Source organism: Oncorhynchus keta, chromosome 7, assembly GCF_023373465.1.
Source record: "Oncorhynchus keta strain PuntledgeMale-10-30-2019 chromosome 7, Oket_V2, whole genome shotgun sequence".
Classification (NCBI taxonomy): domain Eukaryota; kingdom Metazoa; phylum Chordata; class Actinopteri; order Salmoniformes; family Salmonidae; genus Oncorhynchus; species Oncorhynchus keta.
The window spans coordinates 55,162,325-55,189,487 of record NC_068427.1 but is presented as its reverse complement, the minus strand read 5'-3'; the positions used below and the strand labels follow the sequence as shown (position 1 = coordinate 55,189,487).

The window sequence follows — 27,163 nt, the reverse complement described above, 5'->3', positions numbered from 1 at the left end:
TATTGACCCTGTAGTGGTAGTTTGTTGACCCTGTAGTGGTAGTTTGTTGACCCTGTAGTGGTAGTTTGTTGACCCTGTAGTGGTAGTTTATTGACCCTGTAGTGGTAGTTTATTGACCCTGTAGTGGTTTGTTGAGTTTATTGACCCTGTAGTTTATTGGTAGTTTGTTGACCCTGTAGTGGTAGTTTGTTGACCCTGTAGTGGTAGTTTGTTGACCCTGTAGTGGTAGTTTGTTGACCCTGTGACCCCTGTAGTGGTAGTTTATTGACCCTGTAGTAGTAGTTTATTGACCCTGTAGTGGTAGTTTATTGACCCTGTAGTGGTAGTTTGTTTGTTGACCCTGTAGTGGTAGTTTATTGACCCTGTAGTGGTAGTTTATTGACCCTGTAGTGGTAGTTTATTGACCCTGTAGTGGTAGTTTGTTGACCCTGTAGTGGTAGTTTGTTGACCCTGTAGTGGTAGTTTATTGACCCTGTAGTGGTAGTTTGTTGACCCTGTAGTGGTAGTTTATTGACCCTGTAGTGGTAGTTTATTGACCCTGTAGTGGTAGTTTATTGACCCTGTAGTGGTAGTTTATTGACCCTGTAGTGGTAGTTTGTTGACCCTGTAGTGGTAGTTTATTGACCCTGTAGTAGGTAGTTTATTGACCCTGTAGTGGTAGTTTATTGACCCTGTAGTGGTAGTTTATTGACCCTGTAGTAATGGTAGTTTGTTGACCCTGTAGTGGTAGTTTGTAGTTTGTTGTTTACCCTGTAGTGGTAGTTTATTGACCCTGTAGTGGTAGTTTATTGAGCCTGTAGTGGTAGTTTGTTGACCCTGTAGTGGTAGTTTATTGACCCTGTAGTAGTTTGTTGACCCTGTAGTGGTAGTTTATTGACCCTGTAGTGGTAGTTTATTGACCCTGTAGTGGTAGTTTATTGACCCTGTAGTGGTAGTTTGTTGACCCTGTAAGTTTGTTGACTTGTAATGTAATGGTAGTTTTGACCCCCTGTGTAATGTTTATTGACCCTTAGTGTAGTTTATTGACCTTTAGTGCGTTAGTGTTTTGACCCTATAGTGGTATTTTTGACCCTGGTTAAAGTTATTGACCCTGTAGTGGGTTTGAAAGTAGTAGTATTTCCTGTTGAAACAGTAATTAGTTTGTCTGATTGTGTGGTGAGGAAGTAGTTTGTTGACCCTGGTAGTTTGTTGACCATGGATGTGGAAGTTTATTGATGTTGTGGTAGTTTATTGACTGCGACTGTAGAGTGGTAGTTTAGAAACAGGAGCTGGGGGTGGGATAGGGTAATGTAGGGTTGGTAGTTTATTGCGACTGGAGAGTGTAGTGGAGTTTATTGAGCTGGGGGTGGGATAGTAGGTAGTTTATTGACCCTGGGATAGTGGTAGTTTTGTTGAGCTGTGTAATGTAATGGTAGTTTGGGATTGAAGAGGGTTGGGGAGCTGGAGGGAGCCCTGGTGTAGAGGAGAAACAGGACCCTGGGGGTGTGGTAGTTTGGAAGAGGGTGGGGGTGGGATGGGATTGACTGTGTAAGAAGTGGGTTTATTGAGCTGGGGGTAGGGATGGGATAATGGTAGTTTATTGGAGCTGGGGTGGGGTGGCGACTAGGGGTGTAGAGGGTTGGGGAGCTGGGGCTGGGGGTGGGATAGGGGAAGAGGGTTGGGAGCTGTAGTGGGGGTTTATTGACCCTGAAGATGTAGTGGTAGTTGGGGACCCTGTAGTGGTAGTTTAAGAGGGTTGAGCTGGGGTGGTGGTGGTTTGGGACTGGGTAATGTAGGTGGTAGTTTATTGACCCTGGGATAGTGAAGTAGGGTTATTGAGCTGGGGTGGTAGTTTGTTGACTGGATAGATGTAGAGGAGTGGTAGTTTGGGTGGGGGTGGGATAGAGAAGAGGGTAGTTTGACTGGATAGTGTAGAGGGTTGGGGAGCTGGGGGTGGGGGTGGGATAGGGAAGAGGGTTGGGGAGCTGGGGGTCAGGGGTGCCATATTTTTGAGAAGAGTGTAGGGGAGAAACTGGGGTGGGGGTGGGATAGAAAGAGGGTTGGGGGAGCTGGGGTGGGGGTGGGATTAGATCCATGTCTGATTGTGGAGCTGGGGTGGGGAAAGTGGCAGTGGGGATGGGATAGAGGAGGGTTGGGGAGCTGGGGTGGGGGTGGGATAGAGAAGAGGGTTGTCCAGGAGCTGGGGGTCTGGGTGGCGACTGGGATAGAGAAGAGGTTTGGGGAGCTGGGGGTGGGGGGGGGTGGGATGGGAAGAGAAGAGGGTTGGGGAGCTGGGGTGGGGTGGGACTAGGGGAAGTGGGTAGGGGAGAAACAGGGGGTGGGGGTGGGATAGGGGAAGAGGGTTGGGGAGCTGGGGTGGGGGTGGGACTAGGGAGAGGGTTGAGGAGAAACAGGAGCTGGGGTGGGATAGAGAAGAGGGTTGGGGAGCTGGGGGTGGGGGTGGGACTCGGAGAGTGTAGAGGAGAAACAGGAGCTGGGGGTGGGATAGGGAAGAGGGTTGGGGAGCTGGGGTGGGTCTGCGACTGGGACAGGGGGAGAAACAGAGATGGGACAGAGAAGAGGGTTGGGGGTGGGGATGGCGACAGGGCAAGAGGGTTGGGGGAGTGGGGATGGGATAGGGAAGAGGGTTGGGGATGCCTCTCTGACGACTCGGAGAGTGGGGGAGAGAAGAGGGCTGGGGGTGGGATGGGACAGGGAAGAGGGTTGGGGGCTGGGGATGGGACAGGGCAATGGGCTGGGTTGGGGATGGGACAGGGAGCTGGGGATGGGATAGGACAGAGAACAGGGGTGGGGGCTGGGGGTGGGACAGGGGAGAGTGGGAGGGAAACAGGAGCTGGGGATGGGATAGGGGAAGAGGGGATGGGAGCTGAGAAGAAGGTTGGGGGTCGGGATGGGAGGGGAAACAGGGTTGGGGGTGGGGATGGGACAGGGGAGGAGGGTTGGGACAGAGGGGATGGGACAGGGAGGAGGGGAGGGGATGGGACAGGGGAGGAGGGGGGGATGGGACAGGGGAGGAGGGGAGGGGATGAGAAGAGGGTTGGGGAGCTGGGGTGGGGGTGGGATAGAGAAGAGGGTTGGGGAGCTGGGGTGGGGTGGGATAGAGAAGAGGGTTGGGGAGCTGGGGTGGGGATGGGATAGAGAAGAGGGTTGGGGAGCTGGGGTGGGGGTGGGATAGAGAAGAGGGTTGGGGAGCTGGGGTGGGGATGGGATAGAGAAGAGGGTTGGGGAGCTGGGGTGGGGGTGGGATAGAGAAGAGGGTTGGGGAGCTGGGGTGGGATGGGATAGAGAAGAGGGTTGGGGAGCTGGGGGTGGGGGTGGGATAGGGAAGAGGGTTGGGGAGCTGGGGTGGGGGGGATAGAGAAGAGGGTTGGGGAGCTGGGGGGGGGTGGGGGTGGGATAGAGAAGAGGGTTGGGGAGCTGGGGTGGGGGTGGGATAGAGAAGAGGGTTGGGGAGCTGGGGTGGGGATGGGATAGAGAAGAGGGTTGGGGGTGGGGTGGGGGTGGGATAGAGAAGCGGGTTGGGGAGCTGGGGTGGGGGGGGATAGAGAAGAGGGTTGGGGAGCTGGGGTGGGGGTGGGATAGAGAAGAGGGTTGGGGAGCTGGGGTGGGGGTGGGATGGGGATAGAGGGAAGAGGGTTGGGGAGCTGGGGGTGGGGGTGGGATAGAGAAGAGGGTTGGGGAGCTGGGGTGGGGTGGGGATGGGATAGAGAAGAGGGTTGGGGAGCTGGGGGGGGGTGGGGGTGGGGATGGGATAGAGAAGAGGGTTGGGGAGCTGGGGGGGGTGGGGTGGGGATGGGATAGAGAAGAGGGTTGGGGAGCTGGGGTGGGGGTGGTGATGGGATAGAGAAGAGGGTTGGGGAGCTGGGGTGGGGGTGGCGGGGATAGAGAAGAGGGTTGGGGAGCTGGGGGTGGGGGGGGATGGGATAGAGAAGAGGGTTGGGGAGCTGGGGGTGGGGGTGGGATAGAGAAGAGGTTGGGGAGCTGGGGTGGGGGTGGGATAGGGAAGAGGGTTGGGGAGCTGGGGTGTGGGGGGTGGGATAGAGAAGAGGGTTGGGGAGCTGGGGTGGGGTGGGATAGAGAAGAGGGTTGGGGAGCTGGTGGGGTGGCGATGGGATAGAGAAGAGGGTTGGGGAGCTGGGGTGGGGTGGGATGGGATAGAGAAGAGGGTTGGGGAGCTGGGGGTGGGGGATGGGATAGAGAAGAGGGTTGGGGAGCTGGGGTGGGGGTGGGGGGATAGAGAAGAGGGTTGGGGAGCTGGGGGTGGGGTGGGGGTGGGATAGAGAAGAGGGTTGGGGAGCTGGGGGTGGGGGGGGGTGGGATAGGGGAAGAGGGTTGGGGAGCTGGGGGGTGGGGGTGGGATAGAGAAGAGGGTTGGGGAGCTGGGGTGGGGGTGGGATAGAGAAGGGTTGGGGAGCTGGGGGTGGGGGTGGGATAGAGAAGAGGGTTGGGGAGCTGGGGTGGGGTGGGATAGGGGAAGAGGGTTGGGGGAGCTGGGGGGTGGGGGTGGCGATGGGATAGAGAAGAGGGTTGGGGGTGGGGGTGGGGATGGGATAGAGAAGAGGGTTGGGGCTGGGGGTGGGGGTGGGACAGGGAAGAGGGTTGGGGGTGGGGGTGGGGATGGGACAGAGAAGAGGGTTGGAGAGCTGGGGGTGGGGTGGGGGTGGGATAGGGGAAGAGGTGGGGAGCTGGGGGGTGGGGATGGGATAGAGAAGAGGGTTGGGGAGCTGGGGATGGGGTGGGGGAGGGAGGGAAGAGGGTTGGGGATGGGACAGAGAAGAGGGATAGGGGGGGTTGGGGAGCAAGGGGGGGGGTGGGATAGAGAAGAGGTTGGGGGTGGGGATGGGACAGGGAAAGAGGGTTGGGGGGGGTGGGGATGGGACAGGGCAAGAGGGCTGGGGGGTGGGGATGGGACAGGGAGGAGGATGGGGGGGGGTGGGACAGAGAACAGGGTTGGGGGGGGGGGATGGGACAGGGAGAGGGTTGGGGGGGGGGATGGGACAGGGAGGAGGGTTGGGGGTGGGGATAGGACAGGGAGGAGGAGGGATGGGACAGAGAAGAGGGTTGGGTTGGGGATGGGACAGGGGAGGAGGGTTGGGGGGGGGATGGGACAGGGAGGAGGGATGGGACAGGGAAGAGGGTTGGGGGTGGGGATGGGACAGGGAGGAGGGTTGGGGGTGGGGATGGGACAGGGGAGGAGGGGATGGGACAGGGGAGGAGGGTTGGGGGTGGGGATAGGACAGGGGAGGGGGGATGGGACAGGGGAGGAGGGGAGGGGATGGGACAGAGAAGAGGGTTGGGGGTGGGGGGGATGGGACAGGGGAGGAGGGTTGGGTTGGGGATGGGACAGAGAAGAGGGTTGGGGGGTAAGGGATGGGACAGGGGAGGAGGGGATGGGACAAATGGGAGGGGATGGGACAGGGGAGGAGGGGATGGGACAGGGGAGGAGGGGAGGGGATGGGACAGAGAAGAGGGTTGGGGGGTGGGGATGGGACAGGGGAGGAGGGTTGGGTTGGGGATGGGACAGAGAAGAGGGTTGGGGGTGGGATGGGACAGGGGAGGAGGGATGGGACAGAGAAGAGGGTTGGGGGTGGGGATGGGACAGGGAGGAGGGTTGGGGGTGGGGATGGGACAGGGAGGAGGGATTAGAGGGGTGGGGATGGGACAGGAAAGAGGGTTGGGGGTAGGGGCTGGGGGAGCAGAGCTGGGGGAGCAGAGCTGGGGGGAGCAGGTCTGGGGGAGCAGAGCTGGGGGAGCAGAGCTGGGGGAGCAGGTCTGGGGGAGCAGAGCTGGGGGAGCAGGGCTGGGGGAGCAGAGCTGGGGAGAGCAGGCTGGGGGGCAGAGCTGGGGCAGGCAGGAGCAGAAATGGGGGGAGCAGGCTGGGGGGAGTAGAGCTGGGGAGAGCAGGGCTGTGGGGAGCAGGGCTGTGGGGAGCAGGGCTGTGGGGAGCAGGTCTGTGGGGAGCAGGGCTGGGGAGAGCAGGGCTGGGGAGAGCAGGGCTGGGGAGAGCAGGGCTGGGAGAGCAGGGCTGTGGGGAGCATGTCTGTGGGGAGCAGGCCTGTGGGGAGCAGGGCTGGGGGGAGCAGGGCTGGGGGGAGCAGAACTACAGCTGTGTGACTGTGATTACTGGAACATCTGGCCCAGTTAGCAGGAGCTGATAAACCTGCAGTTTTCAGTCAGGGAAGGTTATCTAGACCCAGTGGAATGCTCTTTCATGGGAGGAGGGGAATGGTCTGCTCTTGGAGGAGTGCCATCCCCTCCCCTCTAGTGTCTCTCCCTTTCAATTTCAATCTCTCTCTCTGCCTGTGCACCTCCCAACGCAACCCGTCTGTCTCTTTCTTTCTCACTCTCTCTCTCTCTCTCTCTCTCTCTCTCTCTCTCTCTCTCTCTCTCTCTCTCTCTCTCTCTCTCTCTCTCTCTCTCTCTCAATTCAATTCAAGGGCTTTATTGGCATGGGAAACATGTGTTAACATTGCCAAAGCAAGTGAGGTAGACAACATACAAAGTGAATATATAAAGTGAAAAACAACAAAAATTAACAGTAAACATTACACATACAACAGTTTCAAAACTCTCTCTCTCTCTCTCTCTCTCTCTCTCTCTCACACTGCCTCCTCTTCTCTCTCTCTCTCTCACACTGCCTCCTCTTCTCTCTCTCTCTCTCTCTCTCTCTCTCTCTCTCTCTCTCTCTCTCTCTCGCCCTGCCTCCTCCCCTCCTGTCTCTCTCTCGCCCTGCCTCCTCCCCTCCTGTCTCTCTCTCGCCCTGCCTCCTCCCCTCCTGTCTCTCTCTCGCCCTGCCTCCTCCCCTCCTGTGTCTCTGTCTCTCTCTCTCTCTCTCCCGCCCTGCCTCCTGTCTCTCCCTTAGTAATCAGTAAGAAGCCAGAGAGCCAGAACACAGACAGGATGTTAGCTGTGGGACTAACAACACAACACTGACTCTTTGCAGTAGCAGCACCGTCATAGTGTTCCACTGGGCTCTCTGCAGTGACAGTCAGGGAGAAACCAGCACCGGTCGGTCCCAGTCCTTATCAAGAGGACTTATCCCAGAGAGAGGCAGAGTAGCAGGGAGAGTAGCTAACAGTGAGAGTAGCAGGGAGAGTAGCTAACAGTGAGAGTAGCAGGGAGAGTAGCTAGCAGGGAGAGTAGCTAGCAGGGAAGAGTAGCTAACAGGGAAGAGTAGCTAGCAGGGAAGAGTAGCTAGCAGGGAAGAGTAGCTAGCAGGGAAGAGTAGCTAGCAGGGAAGAGTAGCGAAGAGTAGCTAGCAGGGAAGAGTAGCGAACAGCTAGGAGCTCTGTAGCAAACAGCTGTGCTTAAACGGACTGCATTCAGACCTTCTCAAGAATAACTAACTACCCTGCAGGACCTAACCTCAATCCCTATCTCTGACTGGCCATGCCGCGCGTCATGTCTTGCAGGTGTTCCTGAAGGAAGAGCTGGAACACCGGCTGGAGAAGGGGAGGGAAGAGGTGCGGAGACAGGCGGGCATGGTGATCCGGGCACACATACTCAGCTATGTGGCAAGGTGAGTACTGCTGGGGGGAGGAGGGCTGGGGGAGAGGGACTAGGAGGGCTGGGGGGGAGGGACGAGGAGGGCTGGGGGAGAGGGACTAGGAGGGCTGGGGGAGAGGGACTAGGAGGGCTGGGGGAGAGGGACTAGGAGGGCTGGGGGAGAGGGACTAGGAGGGCTGGGGAGAGGGACTAGGAGGGCTGGGGGAGAGGGACTAGGAGGGCTGGGGGAGAGGGACTAGGAGGGCTGGGGGAGAGGGACTAGGAGGGCTGGGGGAGAGGGACTAGGAGGGCTGGGGGAGAGTGACTAGGAGGGCTGGGGGAGACTGACTAGGAGGACTGGGTGAGAGTGACTAGGAGGGCTGGGGGAGAGGTGACTAGGGGACAGGGAAGAGGGCTGGGGGAGATTGACTAGGGGACTGGAAAGAGGGCTGGGGGAGATGACTAGGGGACTGGGAAGAGGGCTGGCGGAGAGTGACTAGGAGGGCTGGCGGAGAGTGACTAGGAGGGCTGGGTGAGAGTGACGAGGAGGGCTGGGGAGAGTGACGAGGAGGGCTGGGTGAGAGTGACGAGGAGGGCTGGGGGAGAGTGACGAGGAGGGCTGGGGGAGAGTGACTAGGAGGGCTGGGTGAGAGTGACGAGGAGGGCTGGGGGAGAGTGACTAGGAAGGCTGGGGGAGAGTGACTAGGAGGGCTGGGGGAGAGTGACGAGGAGGGCTGGCGGAGAGTGACGAAGGGACTGGGAAGCGGGCTGGGGGAGAGTGACTAGGGGACTGGGATGAGGGCTGGGGGAGAGTGACTAGGGGACTGGGAAGAGGGCTGGCGGAGAGTGACTAGGAGGGCTGGGGGAGAGGGACTAGGAGGGCTGGGGGAGAGGGACTAGGAGGGCTGGGGGAGAGGGACTAGGAGGGCTGGGGGAGAGGGACTAGGAGGGCTGGGTGCGAGGAGGGCTGGGTGCGAGGGCTGGGTGAGAGTGACGAGGAGGGCTGGGTGAGAGTGACTAGGAGGGCTGGGTGAGAGTGACTAGGAAGGCTGGGGGAGAGTGACTAGGAAGGTTGGGGGAGAGTGACTAGGAGGGCTGGGGGAGAGTGACGAGGAGGGCTGGCGGAGAGTGACGAAGGGACTCGGAAGCGGGCTGGGGGAGAGTGACTAGTTGATGGGGGAGAGTGACTAGTTGATGGTAGTTGATGTTCTGGAGGGGCTGGGGGGTGGTAGTTTATTTACTGGAGGGGCTGGGGGTGGTAGTTTATGTACTGGAGGGGCTGGGGGTGGTAGTTTATGTTCTGGAGGGGCTGGGGGTGGTAGTTTATGTACTGGAGGGGCTGGGGGGTGGTAGTTTATGTACTGGAGGGGCTGGGGGGGAGTGCCTGGGGGTAGTAGTTTATGTACTGGAGGGGCTGGGGGTGGTAGTTTATCTACTGGAGGGGCTGGGGGAGTGACTGGGGTGGTAGTTTATGTACTGGAGGGGCTGGGGGAGTGACTGGGGGTGGTAGTTATGTACTGGAGGGGCTGGGGGTGGTAGTTTATGTACTGGAGGGGCTGGGAGGGGTGGTAGTTTATGTACTGGAGGGGCTGGGGGTGGTAGTTTATGTACTGGAGGGGCTGGGTGGGTAGTAGCTTATGTACTGGAGGGGCTGGGGGAGGTAGTTTATGTTCTGGAGGGGCTGGGGGGGGGGAGTTTATGTTCTGGAGGGGCTGGGGGAGTGACTGGGGTGGTAGTTTATGTACTGGAGGGCCTGGGGGTGGTAGTTTATGTTCTGGAGGGGCTGGGGGTGGTAGTTTATGTTCTGGAGGGGCTTGGGGGAGTGACTGGGGGTGGTAGTTTATGTACTGGAGGGGCTGGGGGGTGGTAGTTTATGTACTGGAGGGGCTGGGGGAGTGACTGGGGGGTGGTAGTTTATGTACTGGAGGGGCTGGGGGTGGTAGTTTATGTACTGGAGGGGCTGGGGGTGGTAGTTTATGTTCTGGAGAGCCTGGGGGTGGTAGTTTATGTACTGGGGGTGGTAGTTTATGTACTGGAGGGGCTGGGGGTGGTAGTTTATGTTCTGGAGGGCTGGGGGGTGGTAGTTTATGTTCTGGAGGGGCTGGGGGTGGTAGTTTATGTTCTGGAGGGGCTGGGCGGTGGTAGTTTATGTTCTGGAGGGGCTGGGGGTGGTAGTTTATGTACTGGAGGGGCTGGGGAGTGACTGGGGGTGGTAGTTTATGTTCTGGAGGGGGCTGGGGGGTGGTAGTTTATGTTCTGGAGGGCTGGGGGGGTAGTTTATGTTCTGGAGGGGCTGGGGGTGGTAGTTTATGTACTGGAGGGGCTGGGGGAGTGACTGGGGGTGGTAGTTTATGTTCTGGAGGGTGGTAGTTTATGTTCTGGAGTGGCTGGGGACTGGTAGTTTATGTTCTGGAGGGGCTGGGGGGTGGTAGTTTATGTACTGGAGGGCTGGGGGGAGTGACTGGGGGTGGTAGTTTATGTTTTGGAGGGGTGGTAGTTTATGTTCTGGAGGGGCTGGGGGTGGTAGTTTATGTTCTGGAGGGGCTGGGGGGAGTGACTGGGGGTGGTAGTTTATGTACTGGAGGGCTGGGGGAGTGACTGGGGGGGCTGGTAGTTTATGTACTGGAGGGGCTGGGGGTGGTAGTTTATGTTCTGGAGGGGCTGGGGGTGGTAGTTTATGTTCTGGGAGGGGCTGGGGGTGGTAGTTTATGTTCTGGAGGGGCTGGGGGTGGTAGTTTATGTTCTGGAGGGCTGGGGGTGGTAGTTTATGTACTGGAGGGGCTGGGGGTGGTAGTTTATGTTCTGGAGGGGCTGGGGGTGGTAGTTTATGTTCTGGAGGGGCTGGGGGAGTGACTGGGGGGCTGGTAGTTTATGTACTGGAGGGGCTGGGGGTGGTAGTTTATGTACTGGAGGGGCTGGGGGAGTGACTGGGGGTGGTAGTTTATGTACTGGAGGGGCTGGGGGTGGTAGTTGATGTTCTGGAGGGGCTGGGGGTGGTAGTTTATTTACTGGGGGCTGGGGTGGTAGTTTATGTACTGGAGGGGCTGGGGGTGGTAGTTTATGTTCTGGAGGGGCTGGGGGTGGTAGTTTATGTACTGGAGGGGCTGGGGGTGGTAGTTTATGTACTGGAGGGGCTGGGGGAGTGACTGGGGGTAGTAGTTTATGTACTGGAGGGCTGGGGGGGGGTAGTTTATGTACTGGAGGGGCTGGGGGAGTGACTGGGGGTGGTAGTTTATGTACTGGAGGGGCTGGGGGTGGTAGTTTATGTACTGGAGGGGCTGGGAGGGGTGGTAGTTTATGTACTGGAGGGGCTGGGGGGTGGTAGTTTATGTACTGGAGGGGCTGGGTGGGTAGTAGCTTATGTACTGGACGGGCTGGGGGTGGTAGTTTATGTTCTGGAGGGGCTGGGGGGTGGTAGTTTATGTTCTGGAGGGGACTGGGGGTGGTAGTTTATGTTTTGGAGGGGACTGGGGGTGGTAGTTTATGTTCTGGAGGGGCTGGGGGTGGTAGTTTATGTTCTGGAGGGCTGGGCCGTGGTAGTTTATGTTCTGGAGGGGCTGGGGGGTGGTAATTTATGTACTGGAGGGCTGGGGGAGTGACTGGGGGTGGTAGTTTATGTTCTGGAGGGCTGGGGGTGGTAGTTTATGTTCTGGAGGGGCTGGGGGGTGGTAGTTTATGTTCTGGAGGGGCTGGGGGGTGGTAGTTTATGTTCTGGAGGGGCTGGGGGGGGGTAGTTTATGTACTGGAGGGCTGGGGGAGGGACTGGGGGGTGGTAGTTTATGTACTGGAGGGGCTGGGGGTGGTAGTTTATGTTCTGGAGGGGCTGGGGGAGGTAGTTTATGTTCTGGAGGGGACTGGGGGGTGGGAGTTTATGTACTGGAGGGGCTGGGGGAGTGACTGGGGGTGGTAGTTTGTTTTGGAGGGGCTGGGGGTGGTAGTTTATGTTCTGGAGGGGCTGGGGGGTGGTAGTTTATGTTCTGGAGGGGCTGGGGGAGTGACTGGGGGGTGGTAGTTTATGTACTGGAGGGGCTGGGGGAGTGACTGGGGGTGGTAGTTTATGTACTGGAGGGGCTGGGGGGTGGTAGTTTATGTTCTGGAGGGGCTGGGGGTGGTAGTTTATGTTCTGGAGGGGCTGGGGGTGGTAGTTTATGTTCTGGAGGGGCTGGGGGTGGTAGTTTATGTACTGGAGGGCTGGGGGAGTGACTGGGGGGCTGGTAGTTTATGTTCTGGAGGGGCTGGGGGTGGTAGTTTATGTTTTGGAGGGGCTGGGGGTGGTAGTTTATGTTTTGGAGGGGCTGGGGGTGGTAGTTTATGTTCTGGAGGGGCTGGGGGTGGTAGTTTATGTTCTGGAGGGGCTGGGGGAGTGACTGGGGGTGGTAGTTTATGTACTGGAGGGGCTGGGGGTGGTAGTTTATGTTCTGGAGCGGCTGGGGGTGGTAGTTTATGTTCTGGAGGGCTGGGGGTGGTAGTTTATGTTCTGGAGGGGCTGGGGGTGGTAGTTTATGTACTGGAGGGGCTGGGGGTGGTAGTTTATGTACTGGAGGGGCTGGGGGTGGTAGTTTATGTTCTGGAGGGGCTGGGGGTGGTAGTTTATGTTCTGGAGGGGCTGGGGGTGGTAGTTTATGTTCTGGAGGGGCTGGGGGTGGTAGTTTATGTGACTGGAGGGGCTGGTGGGTGGTAGTTTATGTACTGGAGGGGCTGGGGGTGGTAGTTTATGTTCTGGAGGGCTGGGGGTGGTAGTTTATGTTCTGGAGGGCTGGGGGTGGTAGTTTATGTACTGGAGGGGCTGGGGGAGAGTGGCTGGGGGTAGTAGTTTATGTTCTGGAGGGGCTGGGGGGTAGTAGTTTATGTTCTGGAGGGGTGGTAGTTTATGTTCTGGAGGGGCTGGGGGGGTGGTAGTTTATGTTCTGGAGGGGCTGGGGGTGGTAGTTTATGTACTGGAGGGGCTGGGGGTAGTAGTTTATGTACTGGAGGGGCTGGGGGAGTGACTGGGGGTAGTAGTTTATGTACTGGAGGGGTTGTGGGGAGTGGCTGGGGGTGGTAGTTTATGTTCTGGAGGGGTGGTAGTTTATGTTCTGGAGGGGTGGTAGTTTATGTTCTGGAGGGGTAGTAGTTTATGTACTGGAGGGGCTGTGGGGAGTGGCTGGGGGGTGGTAGTTTATGTACTGGAGGGGCTGGGGGAGTGGCTGGGGGTGGTAGTTTATGTACTGGAGGGGCTGGGGGAGTGGCTGGGGGTGGTAGTTTATGTACTGGAGGGGCTGGGGGAGGGGCTGGGGGTGGTAGTTTATGTACTGGAGGGGCTGGGGGAGTGGCTGGGGGTGGTAGTTTATGTACTGGAGGGGCTGGGGGAGGGGGGGCTGGGGGTGGTCGTTTATGTACTGGAGGGGCTGGGGGAGGGGCTTGGGGGTGGTAGTTTATGTACTGGAGGGCTGGGGGTGGTAGTTTATGTACTGGAGGGGCTGGGGGAGGGGCTGGGGGTGGTAGTTTATGTACTGGAGGGGCTGGGGGAGGGGCTGGGGGTGGTAGTTTATGTACTGGAGGGGCTGGGGGAGTGGCTGGGGGGTGGTAGTTTATGTACTGGAGGGGCTGGGGGTGGTAGTTTATATACTGGAGGGGCTGGGGGTAGTCGTTTATGTACTGGAGGGCTGGGGGTGGTAGTTTATGTACTGGAGGGGCTGGGGGAGTGGCTGGGGGGTAGTAGTTTATGTACTGGAGGGCTGGGGGAGTGGCTGGGGGTAGTAGTTTATGTACTGGAGGGGCTGGGGGAGTGGCTGGGGGTAGTAGTTTATGTACTGGAGGGGCTGGGGGAGTGGCTGGGGGTAGTAGTTTATGTACTGGAGGGGCTGGGGGAGTTGCTGGGGGTAGTAGTTTATGTACTGGAGGGGCTGGGGGAGTGGCTGGGGGTGGTAGTTTATGTACTGGAGGGGCTGGGGGTGGTAGTTTATGTACTGGAGGGGCTGGGGGAGTGGCTGGGGGTAGTAGTTTATGTACTGGAGGGGCTGGGGGAGTGGCTGGGGGTAGTAGTTTATGTACTGGAGGGGCTGGGGTAGTAGTTTATGTACTGGAGGGGCTGGGGGAGTGGCTGGGGGTGGTAGTTTATGTTCTGGAGGGGCTGGGGGTGGTAGTTTATGTACTGGAGGGGCTGGGGGAGTGGCTGGGGGGCTAGTAGTTTATGTACTGGAGGGGCTGGGGGAGTGGCTGGGGGGGGCTAGTAGTTTATGTACTGGAGGGGCTGGGGGTAGTAGTTTATGTACTGGAGGATGTGTCACTGTGTGTTTGTATGATTTGTTTTATTCATATTTATTCTGTGTGGGGGCTGACCATGTTATAATCATTAATAACTGTCACCTGGTAACCCAGCTGTCATCCCTGTCTTTTTAGTAGGATTTAACTTTCTCTGCAGGGGTTGAGTCATACCAGTACGTCTGAATGATCTGTATGTGACATGTTTAATCAACCCAAAATGGCATAAATGGCACAGCATAAATCAGAGAGACATTCTGCCCTGTGAGAGACACAGCACAAATCAGAGACATTCTGCCCTGTCAGAGACACAGCATAAATCAGAGAGACATTCTGCCCTGTGAGAGACCGAGACACAGCATAAATCAGAGAGACATTCTGCCCTGTGAGAGACACAGCATAAATCAGAGAGACATTCTGCCCTGTCAGAGACACAGCATAAATCAGAGAGACATTCTGCCCTGTCAGAGACACAGCATAAATCAGAGAGACATTCTGCCCTGTGAGAGACACAGCACAAATCAGAGACATTCTGCCCTGTCAGAGACACAGCATAAATCAGAGAGACATTCTGCCCTGTGAGAGACCGAGACACAGCATAAATCAGAGAGACATTCTGCCCTGTGAGAGACATTCTGCCCTGTGAGAGACACAGCATAAATCAGAGAGACATTCTGCCCTGTGAGAGACACAGCATAAATCAGAGAGACATTCTGCCCTGTCAGAGACACAGCATAAATCAGAGAGACATTCTGCCCTGTCAGAGACACAGCATAAATCAGAGACACAGTCTGCCCTGTCAGAGACACAGCATAAATCAGAGAGACATTCTGCCCTGTCAGAGACACAGCATAAATCAGAGAGACATTCTGCCCTGTCAGAGACACAGCATAAATCAGAGACATTCTGCCCTGTCAGAGACACAGCATAAATCAGAGAGACATTCTGCCCTGTGAGAGACCGAGACACAGCATAAATCAGAGAGACATTCTGCCCTGTGAGAGACATTCTGCCCTGTGAAAGACACAGCATAAATCAGAGACATTCTGCCCTGTGAGAGACATTCTGCCCTGTGAGAGACACAGCATAAATCAGAGAGACATTCTGCCCTGTGAGAGACATTCTGCTCTGTCAGAGACACAGCATAAATCAGAGAGACATTCTGCCCTGTGAGAGACATTCTGCCCTGTGAGAGACACAGCATAAATCAGAGACATTCTGCCCTGTCAGAGACACAGCATAAATCAGAGAGACATTCTGCCCTGTGAGAGACACAGCATAAATCAGAGACATTCTGCCCTGTGAGAGACACAGCATAAATCAGAGACATTCTGCCCTGTCAGAGACACAGCATAAATCAGAGAGACATTCTGCCCTGTCAGAGACACAGCATGAATCAGAGAGACATTCTGCCCTGTCAGAGACACAGCATAAATCAGAGAGACATTCTGCCCTGTGAGAGACACAGCATAAATCAGACATTCTGCCCTGTCAGAGACACAGCATGAATCAGAGAGACATTCTGCCCTGTCAGAGACACAGCATAAATCAGAGAGACATTCTGCCCTGTGAGAGACACAGCATAAATCAGAGACATTCTGCCCTGTCAGAGACACAGAATAAATCAGAGAGACATTCTGCCCTGTCAGAGACACAGAATAAATCAGAGAGACATTCTGCCCTGTCAGAGACACAGCATAAATCAGAGAGACATTCTGCCCTGTCAGAGACACAGCATAAATCAGAGACATTCTGCCCTGTCAGAGACACAGCATAAATCAGAGAGACATTCTGCCCTGTCAGAGACACAGCATAAATCAGAGAGACATTCTGCCCTGTCAGAGACACAGAATAAATCAGAGAGACATTCTGCCCTGTGAGAGACACAGAATAAATCAGAGAGACATTCTGCCCTGTGAGAGACACAGCATAAATCAGAGAGACATTCTGCCCTGTGAGAGACACAGCATAAATCAGAGAGACATTCTGCCCTGTCAGAGACACAGCATAAATCAGAGAGACATTCTGCCCTGTCAGAGACACAGCATAAATCAGAGAGACATTCTGCCCTGTCAGAGACACAGAATAAATCAGAGAGACATTCTGCCTTGTGAGAGACACAGCATAAATCAGAGAGACATTCTGCCCTGTGAGAGACACAGCATAAATCAGAGAGACATTCTGCCCTGTCAGAGACACAGCATAAATCAGAGAGACATTCTGCCCTGTCAGAGACACAGCATAAATCAGAGAGACATTCTGCCCTGTGAGAGACACAGCACAAATCAGAGACATTCTGCCCTGTCAGAGACACAGCATAAATCAGAGAGACATTCTGCCCTGTGAGAGACCGAGACACAGCATAAATCAGAGAGACATTCTGCCCTGTGAGAGACATTCTGCCCTGTGAGAGACACAGCATAAATCAGAGACATTCTGCCCTGTGAGAGACACAGCATAAATCAGAGAGACATTCTGCCCTGTGAGAGACACAGCATAAATCAGAGAGACATTCTGCCCTGTGAGAGACATTCTGCTCTGTCAGAGACACAGCATAAATCAGAGAGACATTCTGCCCTGTGAGAGACATTCTGCCCTGTGAGAGACACAGCATAAATCAGAGACATTCTGCCCTGTCACAGACACAGCATAAATCAGAGAGACATTCTGCCCTGTGAGAGACACAGCATAAATCAGAGACATTCTGCCCTGTGAGAGACACAGCATAAATCAGAGACATTCTGCCCTGTGAGAGACACAGCATAAATCAGAGACATTCTGCCCTGTCAGAGACACAGCATAAATCAGAGAGACATTCTGCCCTGTGAGAGACACAGCATAAATCAGAGACATTCTGCCCTGTGAGAGACACAGCATAAATCAGAGACATTCTGCCCTGTCAGAGACACAGCATAAATCAGAGAGACATTCTGCCCTGTCAGAGACACAGCATGAATCAGAGAGACATTCTGCCCTGTGAGAGACACAGCACAAATCAGAGACATTCTGCCCTGTCAGAGACACAGCATAAATCAGAGAGACATTCTGCCCTGTGAGAGACCGAGACACAGCATAAATCAGAGAGACATTCTGCCCTGTGAGAGACATTCTGCCCTGTGAGAGACACAGCATAAATCAGAGACATTCTGCCCTGTGAGAGACACAGCATAAATCAGAGAGACATTCTGCCCTGTCAGAGACATTCTGCCCTGTCAGAGACACAGCATAAATCAGAGAGACATTCTGCCCTGTGAGAGACACAGCATAAATCAGAGAGACAGTCTGCCCTGTCAGAGACACAGCATAAATCAGAGAGACAGTCTGCCCTGTCAGAGACACAGCATAAATCAGAGAGACATTCTGCCCTGTGAGAGACACAGCATAAATCAGAGAGACATTCTGCCCTGTCAGAGACACAGCATAAATCAGAGAGACATTCTGCCCTGTGAGAGACACAGCATAAATCAGAGAGACATTCTGCCCTGTCAGAGACACAGCATAAATCAGAGAGACATTCTGCCCTGTCAGAGACACAGCATAAATCAGAGAGACATTCTGCCCTGTCAGAGACACAGAATAAATCAGAGAGACATTCTGCCCTGTCAGAGACACAGCATAAATCAGAGAGACATTCTGCCCTGTGAGAGACACAGCATAAATCAGAGAGACATTCTGCCCTGTCAGAGACACAGCATAAATCAGAGAGACATTCTGCCCTGTCAGAGACACAGCATAAATCAGAGAGACATTCTGCCCTGTGAGAGACACAGCACAAATCAGAGACATTCTGCCCTGTCAGAGACACAGCATAAATCAGAGAGACATTCTGCCCTGTGAGAGACCGAGACACAGCATAAATCAGAGAGACATTCTGCCCTGTGAGAGACATTCTGCCCTGTGAGAGACACAGCATAAATCAGAGACATTCTGCCCTGTGAGAGACACAGCATAAATCAGAGAGACATTCTGCCCTGTGAGAGACACAGCATAAATCAGAGAGACATTCTGCCCTGTGAGAGACATTCTGCTCTGTCAGAGACACAGCATAAATCAGAGAGACATTCTGCCCTGTGAGAGACATTCTGCCCTGTGAGAGACACAGCATAAATCAGAGACATTCTGCCCTGTCACAGACACAGCATAAATCAGAGAGACATTCTGCCCTGTGAGAGACACAGCATAAATCAGAGACATTCTGCCCTGTGAGAGACACAGCATAAATCAGAGACATTCTGCCCTGTGAGAGACACAGCATAAATCAGAGACATTCTGCCCTGTCAGAGACACAGCATAAATCAGAGAGACATTCTGCCCTGTGAGAGACACAGCATAAATCAGAGACATTCTGCCCTGTGAGAGACACAGCATAAATCAGAGACATTCTGCCCTGTCAGAGACACAGCATAAATCAGAGAGACATTCTGCCCTGTCAGAGACACAGCATGAATCAGAGAGACATTCTGCCCTGTGAGAGACACAGCACAAATCAGAGACATTCTGCCCTGTCAGAGACACAGCATAAATCAGAGAGACATTCTGCCCTGTGAGAGACCGAGACACAGCATAAATCAGAGAGACATTCTGCCCTGTGAGAGACATTCTGCCCTGTGAGAGACACAGCATAAATCAGAGACATTCTGCCCTGTGAGAGACACAGCATAAATCAGAGAGACATTCTGCCCTGTGAGAGACATTCTGCCCTGTGAGAGACACAGCATAAATCAGAGAGACATTCTGCCCTGTCAGAGACACAGCATAAATCAGAGACATTCTGCCCTGTCAGAGACACAGAATAAATCAGAGAGACATTCTGCCCTGTCAGAGACACAGAATAAATCAGAGAGACATTCTGCCCTGTCAGAGACACAGCATAAATCAGAGAGACATTCTGCCCTGTCAGAGACACAGCATAAATCAGAGAGACATTCTGCCCTGTCAGAGACACAGCATAAATCAGAGAGACATTCTGCCCTGTCAGAGACACAGCATAAATCAGAGAGACATTCTGCCCTGTGAGAGACACAGCATAAATCAGAGAGACATTCTGCCCTGTCAGAGACACAGCATAAATCAGAGAGACATTCTGCCCTGTCAGAGACACAGCATAAATCAGAGACATTCTGCCCTGTCAGAGACATTCTGCCCTGTCAGAGACACAGCATAAATCAGAGACATTCTGCCCTGTCAGAGACACAGCATAAATCAGAGACATTCTGCCCTGTCAGAGACATTCTGCCCTGTCAGAGACACAGCATAAATCAGAGAGACATTCTGCCCTGTCAGAGACACAGCATAAATCAGAGAGACATTCTGCCCTGTCAGAGACACAGCATAAATCAGAGAGACATTCTGCCCTGTCAGAGACACAGCATAAATCAGAGAGACATTCTGCCCTGTCAGAGACACAGCATAAATCAGAGAGACATTCTGCCCTGTGAGAGACATTCTGCCCTGTCAGAGACACAGCATAAATCAGAGAGACATTCTGCCCTGTGAGAGACATTCTGCCCTGTCAGAGACACAGCATAAATCAGAGAGACATTCTGCCCTGTCAGAGACACAGCATAAATCAGAGAGACATTCTGCCCTGTCAGAGACACAGCATAAATCAGAGAGACATTCTGCCCTGTCAGAGACACAGCATAAATCAGAGAGACATTCTGCCCTGTCAGAGACACAGCATAAATCAGAGAGACATTCTGCCCTGTCAGAGACACAGCATAAATCAGAGACATTCTGCCCTGTCAGAGACACAGCATAAATCAGAGAGACATTCTGCCCTGTCAGAGACACAGCATAAATCAGAGACATTCTGCCCTGTCAGAGACACAGCATAAATCAGAGACATTCTGCCCTGTCAGAGACACAGCATAAATCAGAGAGACATTCTGCCCTGTGAGAGACACAGCATAAATCAGAGACAGTCTGCCCTGTCAGAGACACAGCATAAATCAGAGAGACATTCTGCCCTGTCAGAGACACAGCATAAATCAGAGACATTCTGCCCTGTCAGAGACACAGCATAAATCAGAGAGACATTCTGCCCTGTGAGAGACACAGCATAAATCAGAGACATTCTGCCCTGTCAGAGACACAGCATAAATCAGAGAGACATTCTGCCCTGTCAGAGACACAGCATAAGTCAGAGAGACATTCTGCCCTGTCAGAGACACAGCATAAGTCAGAGAGACATTCTGCCCTGTCAGAGACACAGAATAAATCAGAGAGACATTCTGCCCTGTGAGAGACACAGCATAAATCAGAGAGACATTCTGCCCTGTCAGAGACAAAGCATAAATCAGAGACATTCTGCCCTGTCAGAGACACAGCATAAATCAGAGAGACATTCTGCCCTGTCAGAGACACAGCATAAATCAGAGACATTCTGCCCTGTCAGAGACATTCTGCCCTGTCAGAGACACAGCATAAATCAGAGAGACATTCTGCCCTGTGAGAGACATTCTGCCCTGTCAGAGACACAGCATAAATCAGAGAGACATTCTGCCCTGTGAGAGACATTCTGCCCTGTCAGAGACACAGCATAAATCAGAGAGACATTCTGCCCTGTGAGAGACATTCTGCCCTGTCAGAGACACAGCATAAATCAGAGAGACAGTCTGCCCTGTCAGAGACACTCTGCCCTGTCAGAGACACAGCATAAATCAGAGAGACATTCTGCCCTGTCAGAGACACAGCATAAATCAGAGAGACATTCTGCCCTGTGAGAGACACAGCATAAATCAGAGAGACATTCTGCCCTGTCAGAGACACAGCATAAATCAGAGAGACATTCTGCCCTGTCAGAGACACAGCATAAATCAGAGAGCTTGTTCAGGCTTCTAGACAGACCCCCTCCCACCCCCCACCACCGTCAGCTCCCCTGGCCAGGGGTGTAAATTAGCCCTCCATGGAACGTGACGAAGTCCCCTCTCCCCTTTTACGTATTAGGCAATGTCACCCAGCCCCACGTGGTTGGGAGAGAGGTCTCTGTGGGGCTGTGGCGGCCTGGGTCGAGGTTCTGGGCAGAGAGGCAGGGCCTGGTGGGTGGTCCAGGAGATATAGTGTTTTGAAAGGTGGACAGTGTGTGTTGTCCTCTCTCTTGTAGGACACAGTGAATGACAGTATGTCTTCTGTCCTTGTCTCTGCATTGTGTTGTCCCCACCTGTAGGAAGAGCTGTAGGAGACAGTGAATGACAGTATGTCTTCTGTCCTTGTCTCTGCATTGTGTTGTCCCCTCCTGTAGGAAGAGCTGTAGGAGACAGAGCTGTAGGAGACAGAGCTGTAGGAGACAGAGCTGTAGGAGACAGTGAATGACAGTATGTCTTCTGTCCTTGACCCTGCATTGTGTTGTCCCCTCCTGTAGGAAGAGCTGTAGGAGACAGTGAATGACAGTATGTCTTCTGTCCTTGTCTCTGCATTGTGTTGTCCCCTCCTGTAGGAAGAGCTGTAGGAGACAGTGAATGACAGTATGTCTTCTGTCCTTGTCTCTGCATTGTGTTGTCCCCTCCTGTAGGAAGAGCTGTAGGAGACAGTGAATGACAGTATGTCTTCTGTCCTTGTCTCTGCATTGTGTTGTCCCCTCCTGTAGGAAGAGCTGTAGGAGACAGTGAATGACAGTATGTCTTCTGTCCTTGTCTCTGCATTGTGTTGTCCCCTCCTGTAGGAAGCGATATAAGAGGGTGCTGGTCAGCACCGTCACCATCCAGAAGAACTACAGAGCTCACTTCTGGAGACGTGTGTTCCTTCGTCTCCGCACCGCAGCTGTCATTCTACAGAAACACCATCGAGGTCGGCTGGCCCGAGGCCTCTATCGACACCTCTCTGAGGAGAAGAAGAGGATAGAGGAGGAGGAGAGACGGCAAATAGAGGGGGAGAGGAGGAGGCTGGAGGAAGAGGAGTTGAGGAGGAGGGAGGAGGAGAGACGGCAAGTAGAGGGGGAGAGGCTGGAGGAAGAGAATAGACGAGAGGAGGAGGAGTTGAGGAGGAGGAAGGAGGAGGAGGAGAGACTGAGGGTGTTGGAGCTGGAGGAGGTGAGGAGGAAGGAGGAGGAGAGACGGAGGGTGTTGGAGCTGGAGGAGGTGAGGAGGAAGGAGGAGGAGAGACGGAGGGTGTTGGAGCTGGAGGAGGTGAGGAGGAAGGAGGAGGAGAGACGGAGGGTGTTGGAGCTGGAGGAGGTGAGGAGGAAGGAGGAGGAGAGACGGAGGGTGTTGGAGCTGGAGGAGGTGAGGAGGATGGAGGAGGAGAGACTGAGACAACAAAAGGAGCAGGAAGCAGCGAAGAGAAAGGAGGAGGAGCTTTGCAACGGACAGCAAGTCGAAGACGAGGAGAAAGCTACAGCCAACAACAGGTACACTAGTAGCAGTGTGCCGGCTGTCATTCCAGTCTGTCTACAGCACTGTCTTCACTCTTCGTCTTCTACTCATCTTCCTCTTCTTCTCTTCCTTTAGGAACTCCCTGGAGATGGAATCTCCTGCTCCTCATAAGGAGGTGTCCCTGTCCTACTCCCTGCCCCACCACACCTCTGAGGAGGAGTCCTGTCAGATGGAGGAGATCCTTCGGCTGGAGAAGGAGATTGAGAGGCTGCAGCGCCAGAAGGAGGACGGGGTTTCCATGTTAGGGGACGTCCTTGGAGGGACCGGGGAGGAGCTCCGGCGGAGGAGGGACGCAGAGATCTACCAGCTGGAGAAGGAGGCGTCTCGCGTGGCCACAGAGTTCCTGGAGCTCCTGGACTTTGGGGGTCTGGAACAGAGTCTGTCCAGCGAGGAGAATCTCCACGACCCCTCGGAGAGCACCGCTCCCCTGGCCCGGGCCGAGGAGGAGGAGGAGGACGAGGGCTTCCATGCTGAGGAGGAGTGTCCCGGTAGCGGTATCCTCCTGCCTGACTTCCCTCTCCCTGTGGAGGTTCCTCTGGACCAGGAGGTCTTCTCCTCCCTCCCTCCTCCTCCTGCCTTCGCTGAGAGTCTGGTAGCACATGCCCTGGCTCTCTCTCAGGCCCCGTGTTGTCCCCCTGTTTACTACCCCCTCACCTCTATTGTCCCTACACACCACCCGGCTCCTCCTCTCCCTGGCCTCACCAACGGAGGTGGGAAGGCTCTCTGTCACCAACCCACCAGGAGAATAGAGGTGGCTCCAGAGACCGACAGCGTGCCCAGAAGAGTGGACGTAGTACCCGACAGACCCTGTGCCAGGGTAGATGTTACGCCAACTAGAATAGACGCGGTACCCTCCAGAGTCCCAGAGGCTGTGCCAGACAGGAGAGCAGAGCTAGTGCCCACTGTGCCTGTCCCAGGGGCCAGGGAGGTCAGAGAGGAGGTGTCATTCAGTGTCCTACCAGACACAGAGTCATACTGTGACCAGGAGGAGTTTGAGGAGGTGCAGGGGAGTACAGGCTCTGGAGACGTAGCCAGTATCACGGACGGACATGCAACTGATGAGGTGCTGAGGAAATCATCCTGTACTCAGAACAGCCTGGACTCCTTCAGAGGCAGCTCAGACTCTGTGAGTACTACACCCTGCGGTACCAACTACACACTACTGTACCAACTAACTACACCCTGCTGTACCAACTACACCCTGCTGTACCAACTAACTACACCCTGCTGTACCAACTAACTACACCCTGCTGTACCAACTAACTACACTACATACTACTGTACCAACTACATACTACTGTACCAACTACATACTACTGTACCAACTACATACTACTGTACTACACCAACTGCTGTACCAACTAACTACACTACATACTACTGTACCAACTACATACTACTGTACCAACTACATACTACTGTACCCTGCTGTACCCTGCTGTACCAACTAACTACACCCTGCTGTACCAACTAACTACACACTGCTGTACCAACTACACACTGCTGTACCAACTACACCCTGCTGTACCAACTAACTACACACTACTGTACCAACTACACACTACTGTACCAACTACACCCTGCTGTACCAACTAACGACACCCTGCTGTACCAACTAACTACACACTGCTGTACTAACTACACACTGCTGTACCAACTACACACTGCTGTACCAACTACACACTACTGTACCAACTACACACTGCTGTACCAACTAACTACACCCTGATGTGCAAACTACACACTACTGTGCCAACTACACACTACTGTACCAACTACACACTGCTGTACCAACTAACTACACCCTGATGTGCAAACTACACACTACTGTGCCAACTACACACTACTGTGCCAACTACATACTACTGTACCAACTACATACTACTGTACCAACTACATACTACTGTACCAACTACACACTACTGTGCCAACTACATACTACTGTACCAACTACATACTACTGTACCAACTACATACTACTGTACCAATTAAACACTACTGTACCAACTACATACTACTGTACCAACTACATACTACTGTACCAACTACATACTACTGTACCAACTACATACTACTGTACCAACTACACTACTGTGCCAACTACATACTACTGTACCAACTACATACTACTGTACCAACTACACACTACTGTACCAACTACACACTACTGTACCAACTACACACTACTGTACCAACTACACACTACTGTGCCAACTACACACTACTGTGCTACTACACACTACACTACTGTACCAACTACATACTACCTATTACTGTACCAACTACATACTACTGTACCAACTACATACTACTGTACCAACTACATACTACTGTACCAATTAAACACTACTGTACCAACTACACACTACTGTACCAACTACATACTACTGTACCAACTACATACTACTGTACCAACTACACACTACTGTACCAATTAAACACTACTGTGCCAACTACACACTACTGTACCAACTACATACTACTGTACCAACTACATACTACTGTACCAACTACACACTACTGTACCAACTACATACTACTGTACCAACTACACACTACTGTACCAACTACACACTACCTATTACTGTACCAACTACATACTACTGTACCAATTAAACACTACTGTACCAACTACATACTACTGTTCCAACTACATACTACTGTACCAACTACATACTACTGTACCAATTAAACACTACTGTACCAACTACATACTACTGTACCAACTACACACTACTGTACCAACTACACACTACTGTACCAACTACACACTACTGTACCAACTACACACTACTGTACCAACTACATACTACTGTACCAACTACACACTACTGTACCAACTACACACTACCTATTACTGTACCAACTACATACTACTGTACCAATTAAACACTACTGTACCAACTACATACTACTGAACCTACTACACACTACTGTACCAACTACATACTACTGTACCAACTACACACTACCTACTACTGTACCAACTACATACTACTGTACCAACTACATACTACTGTACCAACTACATACTACTGTACCAACTACATACTACTGTACCAACTACATACTGCACACTACTGTACCAACTACACACTACTGTACCAACTACATACTACTGTACCAACTACATACTGCACACTACTGTACCAACTACACACTGCTGTACCAACTACACACTGCTGTACCAACTACACACTGCTGTACCAACTACACACTACTGTACCAACTACACACTACTGTACCTACTACACACTACTGTACCAACTACATACTACTGTACCAATTAAACACTACTGTACCAACTACACACTACTGTACCAATTAAACACTACTGTACCTACTACACACTACTGTACCAACTACATACTACACACTACTGTACCAACTACACACTGCTGTACCAACTACACACTGCTGTACCAACTACACACTACTGTACCAATTACACACTACTGTACCTACTACACACTACTGTACCAACTACATACTACTGTACCAATTAAACACTACTGTACCAACTACATACTACTGTACCAATTAAACACTACTGTACCAACTACATACTACTGTACCAATTAAACACTACTGTACCTACTACACACTACTGTACCTACTACACACTACACACTACTGTACCAACTACACACTACTGTACCTACTACACACTACTGTACCACCTACAGTTGAAGTCAGAAGTTTACATACACCTCAGCCAAATACATTTCAAACTCAGTTTTTCACAATTCCTGATATTTAATCCCAGTACAAATTCCCTGGTCAGTTAGGGATCACCACTTTATTTTAAGAATGTGAAATGTCAGAATAATAGTAGAGAGAGTGATTTATTTCAGGTCTTATTTATTTCATCACATTCCCAGTGGGTCAGAAGTTTACATAATCTCAATTAGTATTTGGTAGCATTGCCTTTAAAATTGTTTAACTTGGGTCAAACATTTCAGGTAGCCTTCCACAAGCTTCCCACAACAAGTTGGGTGAATTTTGGCCCATTCCTCCTGACAGAGCTGGTGTAACTGAGTCAGGTTTGTAGGCCTCCTTGCTCGCACACTTTTTCAGTTGTGCCCACAAATTTTCTATAGGATTGAGGTCAGGGCTTTGTGATGACCACTCCAATACCTTGACTTTGTTGTCCTTAAGCCATTTTGCCACAACTTTGGAAGTATGCTTGGAGTTATTGTCCATTTGGAAGACCCATTTGTGACCAAGCTTTAACTTCCTGACTGATTGCTGAGCAGCCTTTCAGGTTATGTCGATATACGACTCGTTTTACTGTGGATATAGGTACCTCTTTCCTCCAGCATCTTTACAAGGTCCTTTGCTGTTGTTCTGGGATTGATTTGCACTTTTTGCACCAAAGTATGTTCGTCTCTAGGAGACAGAACGCGTCTCCTTCCTGAGCGGTATGACGGCTGCGTGGTCCCATGCTGTTTATACTTGCGTACTATTGTTTGTACAGATGAATGTGGTACCTTCAGGTGGAAATTGCTCCCAAGGATGAACCAGACTTGTGGAGTTCTTGGCTGATTTTTTTGTTGTTGATTTTCACATGAAGTCAAGCAAAGAGGCACTGAGTTTGAAGGTAGGCCTTGAAATATGAAGGCAGACAGGTCTCTCCCAGGAAGACATTAAGGCAGACAGGTCTCTCCCAGGCAGACAGGTCTCTCCCAGGAAGACATTAAGGCAGACAGGTCTCTCCCAGGCAGACAGGTCTCTCCCAGGCAGACATTAAGGCAGACAGGTCTCTCCCAGGCAGACAGGTCTCTCCCAGGCAGACAGGTCTCTCCCAGGAAGACATTAAGGCAGACAGGTCTCTCCCAGGCAGACAGGTCTCTCCCAGGCAGACAGGTCTCTCCCAGGCAGACAGGTCTCTCCCCCAGGCAGACAGGTCTCTCCCAGGCAGACAGGTCTCTCCCCAGGCAGACAGGCAGACAGGTTAAGGCAGACAGGTCTCTCCCAGGCAGACAGGTCTCTCCCAGGCAGACAGGTCTCTCCCAGGAAGACATTAAGGCAGACAGGTCTCTCCCAGGCAGACAGGTCTCTCC

The 27,163-nt window shown here is 53.1% G+C and overlaps 1 protein-coding gene across 1 annotated transcript in view; it reads left to right on the top strand.

Annotated features, from left to right (window-relative positions):
• The window catches only part of myo10l3 (myosin X, like 3), a 298,563-nt gene that overhangs the window by 176,473 nt on the left and 94,927 nt on the right, over positions 1–27,163 (top strand). The window contains 3 exon segments of the mRNA XM_052523285.1: positions 7,413–7,519; positions 21,392–22,075; positions 22,176–23,226. Coding sequence (XP_052379245.1) covers positions 7,413–7,519; positions 21,392–22,075; positions 22,176–23,226 — 1,842 coding nt within the window.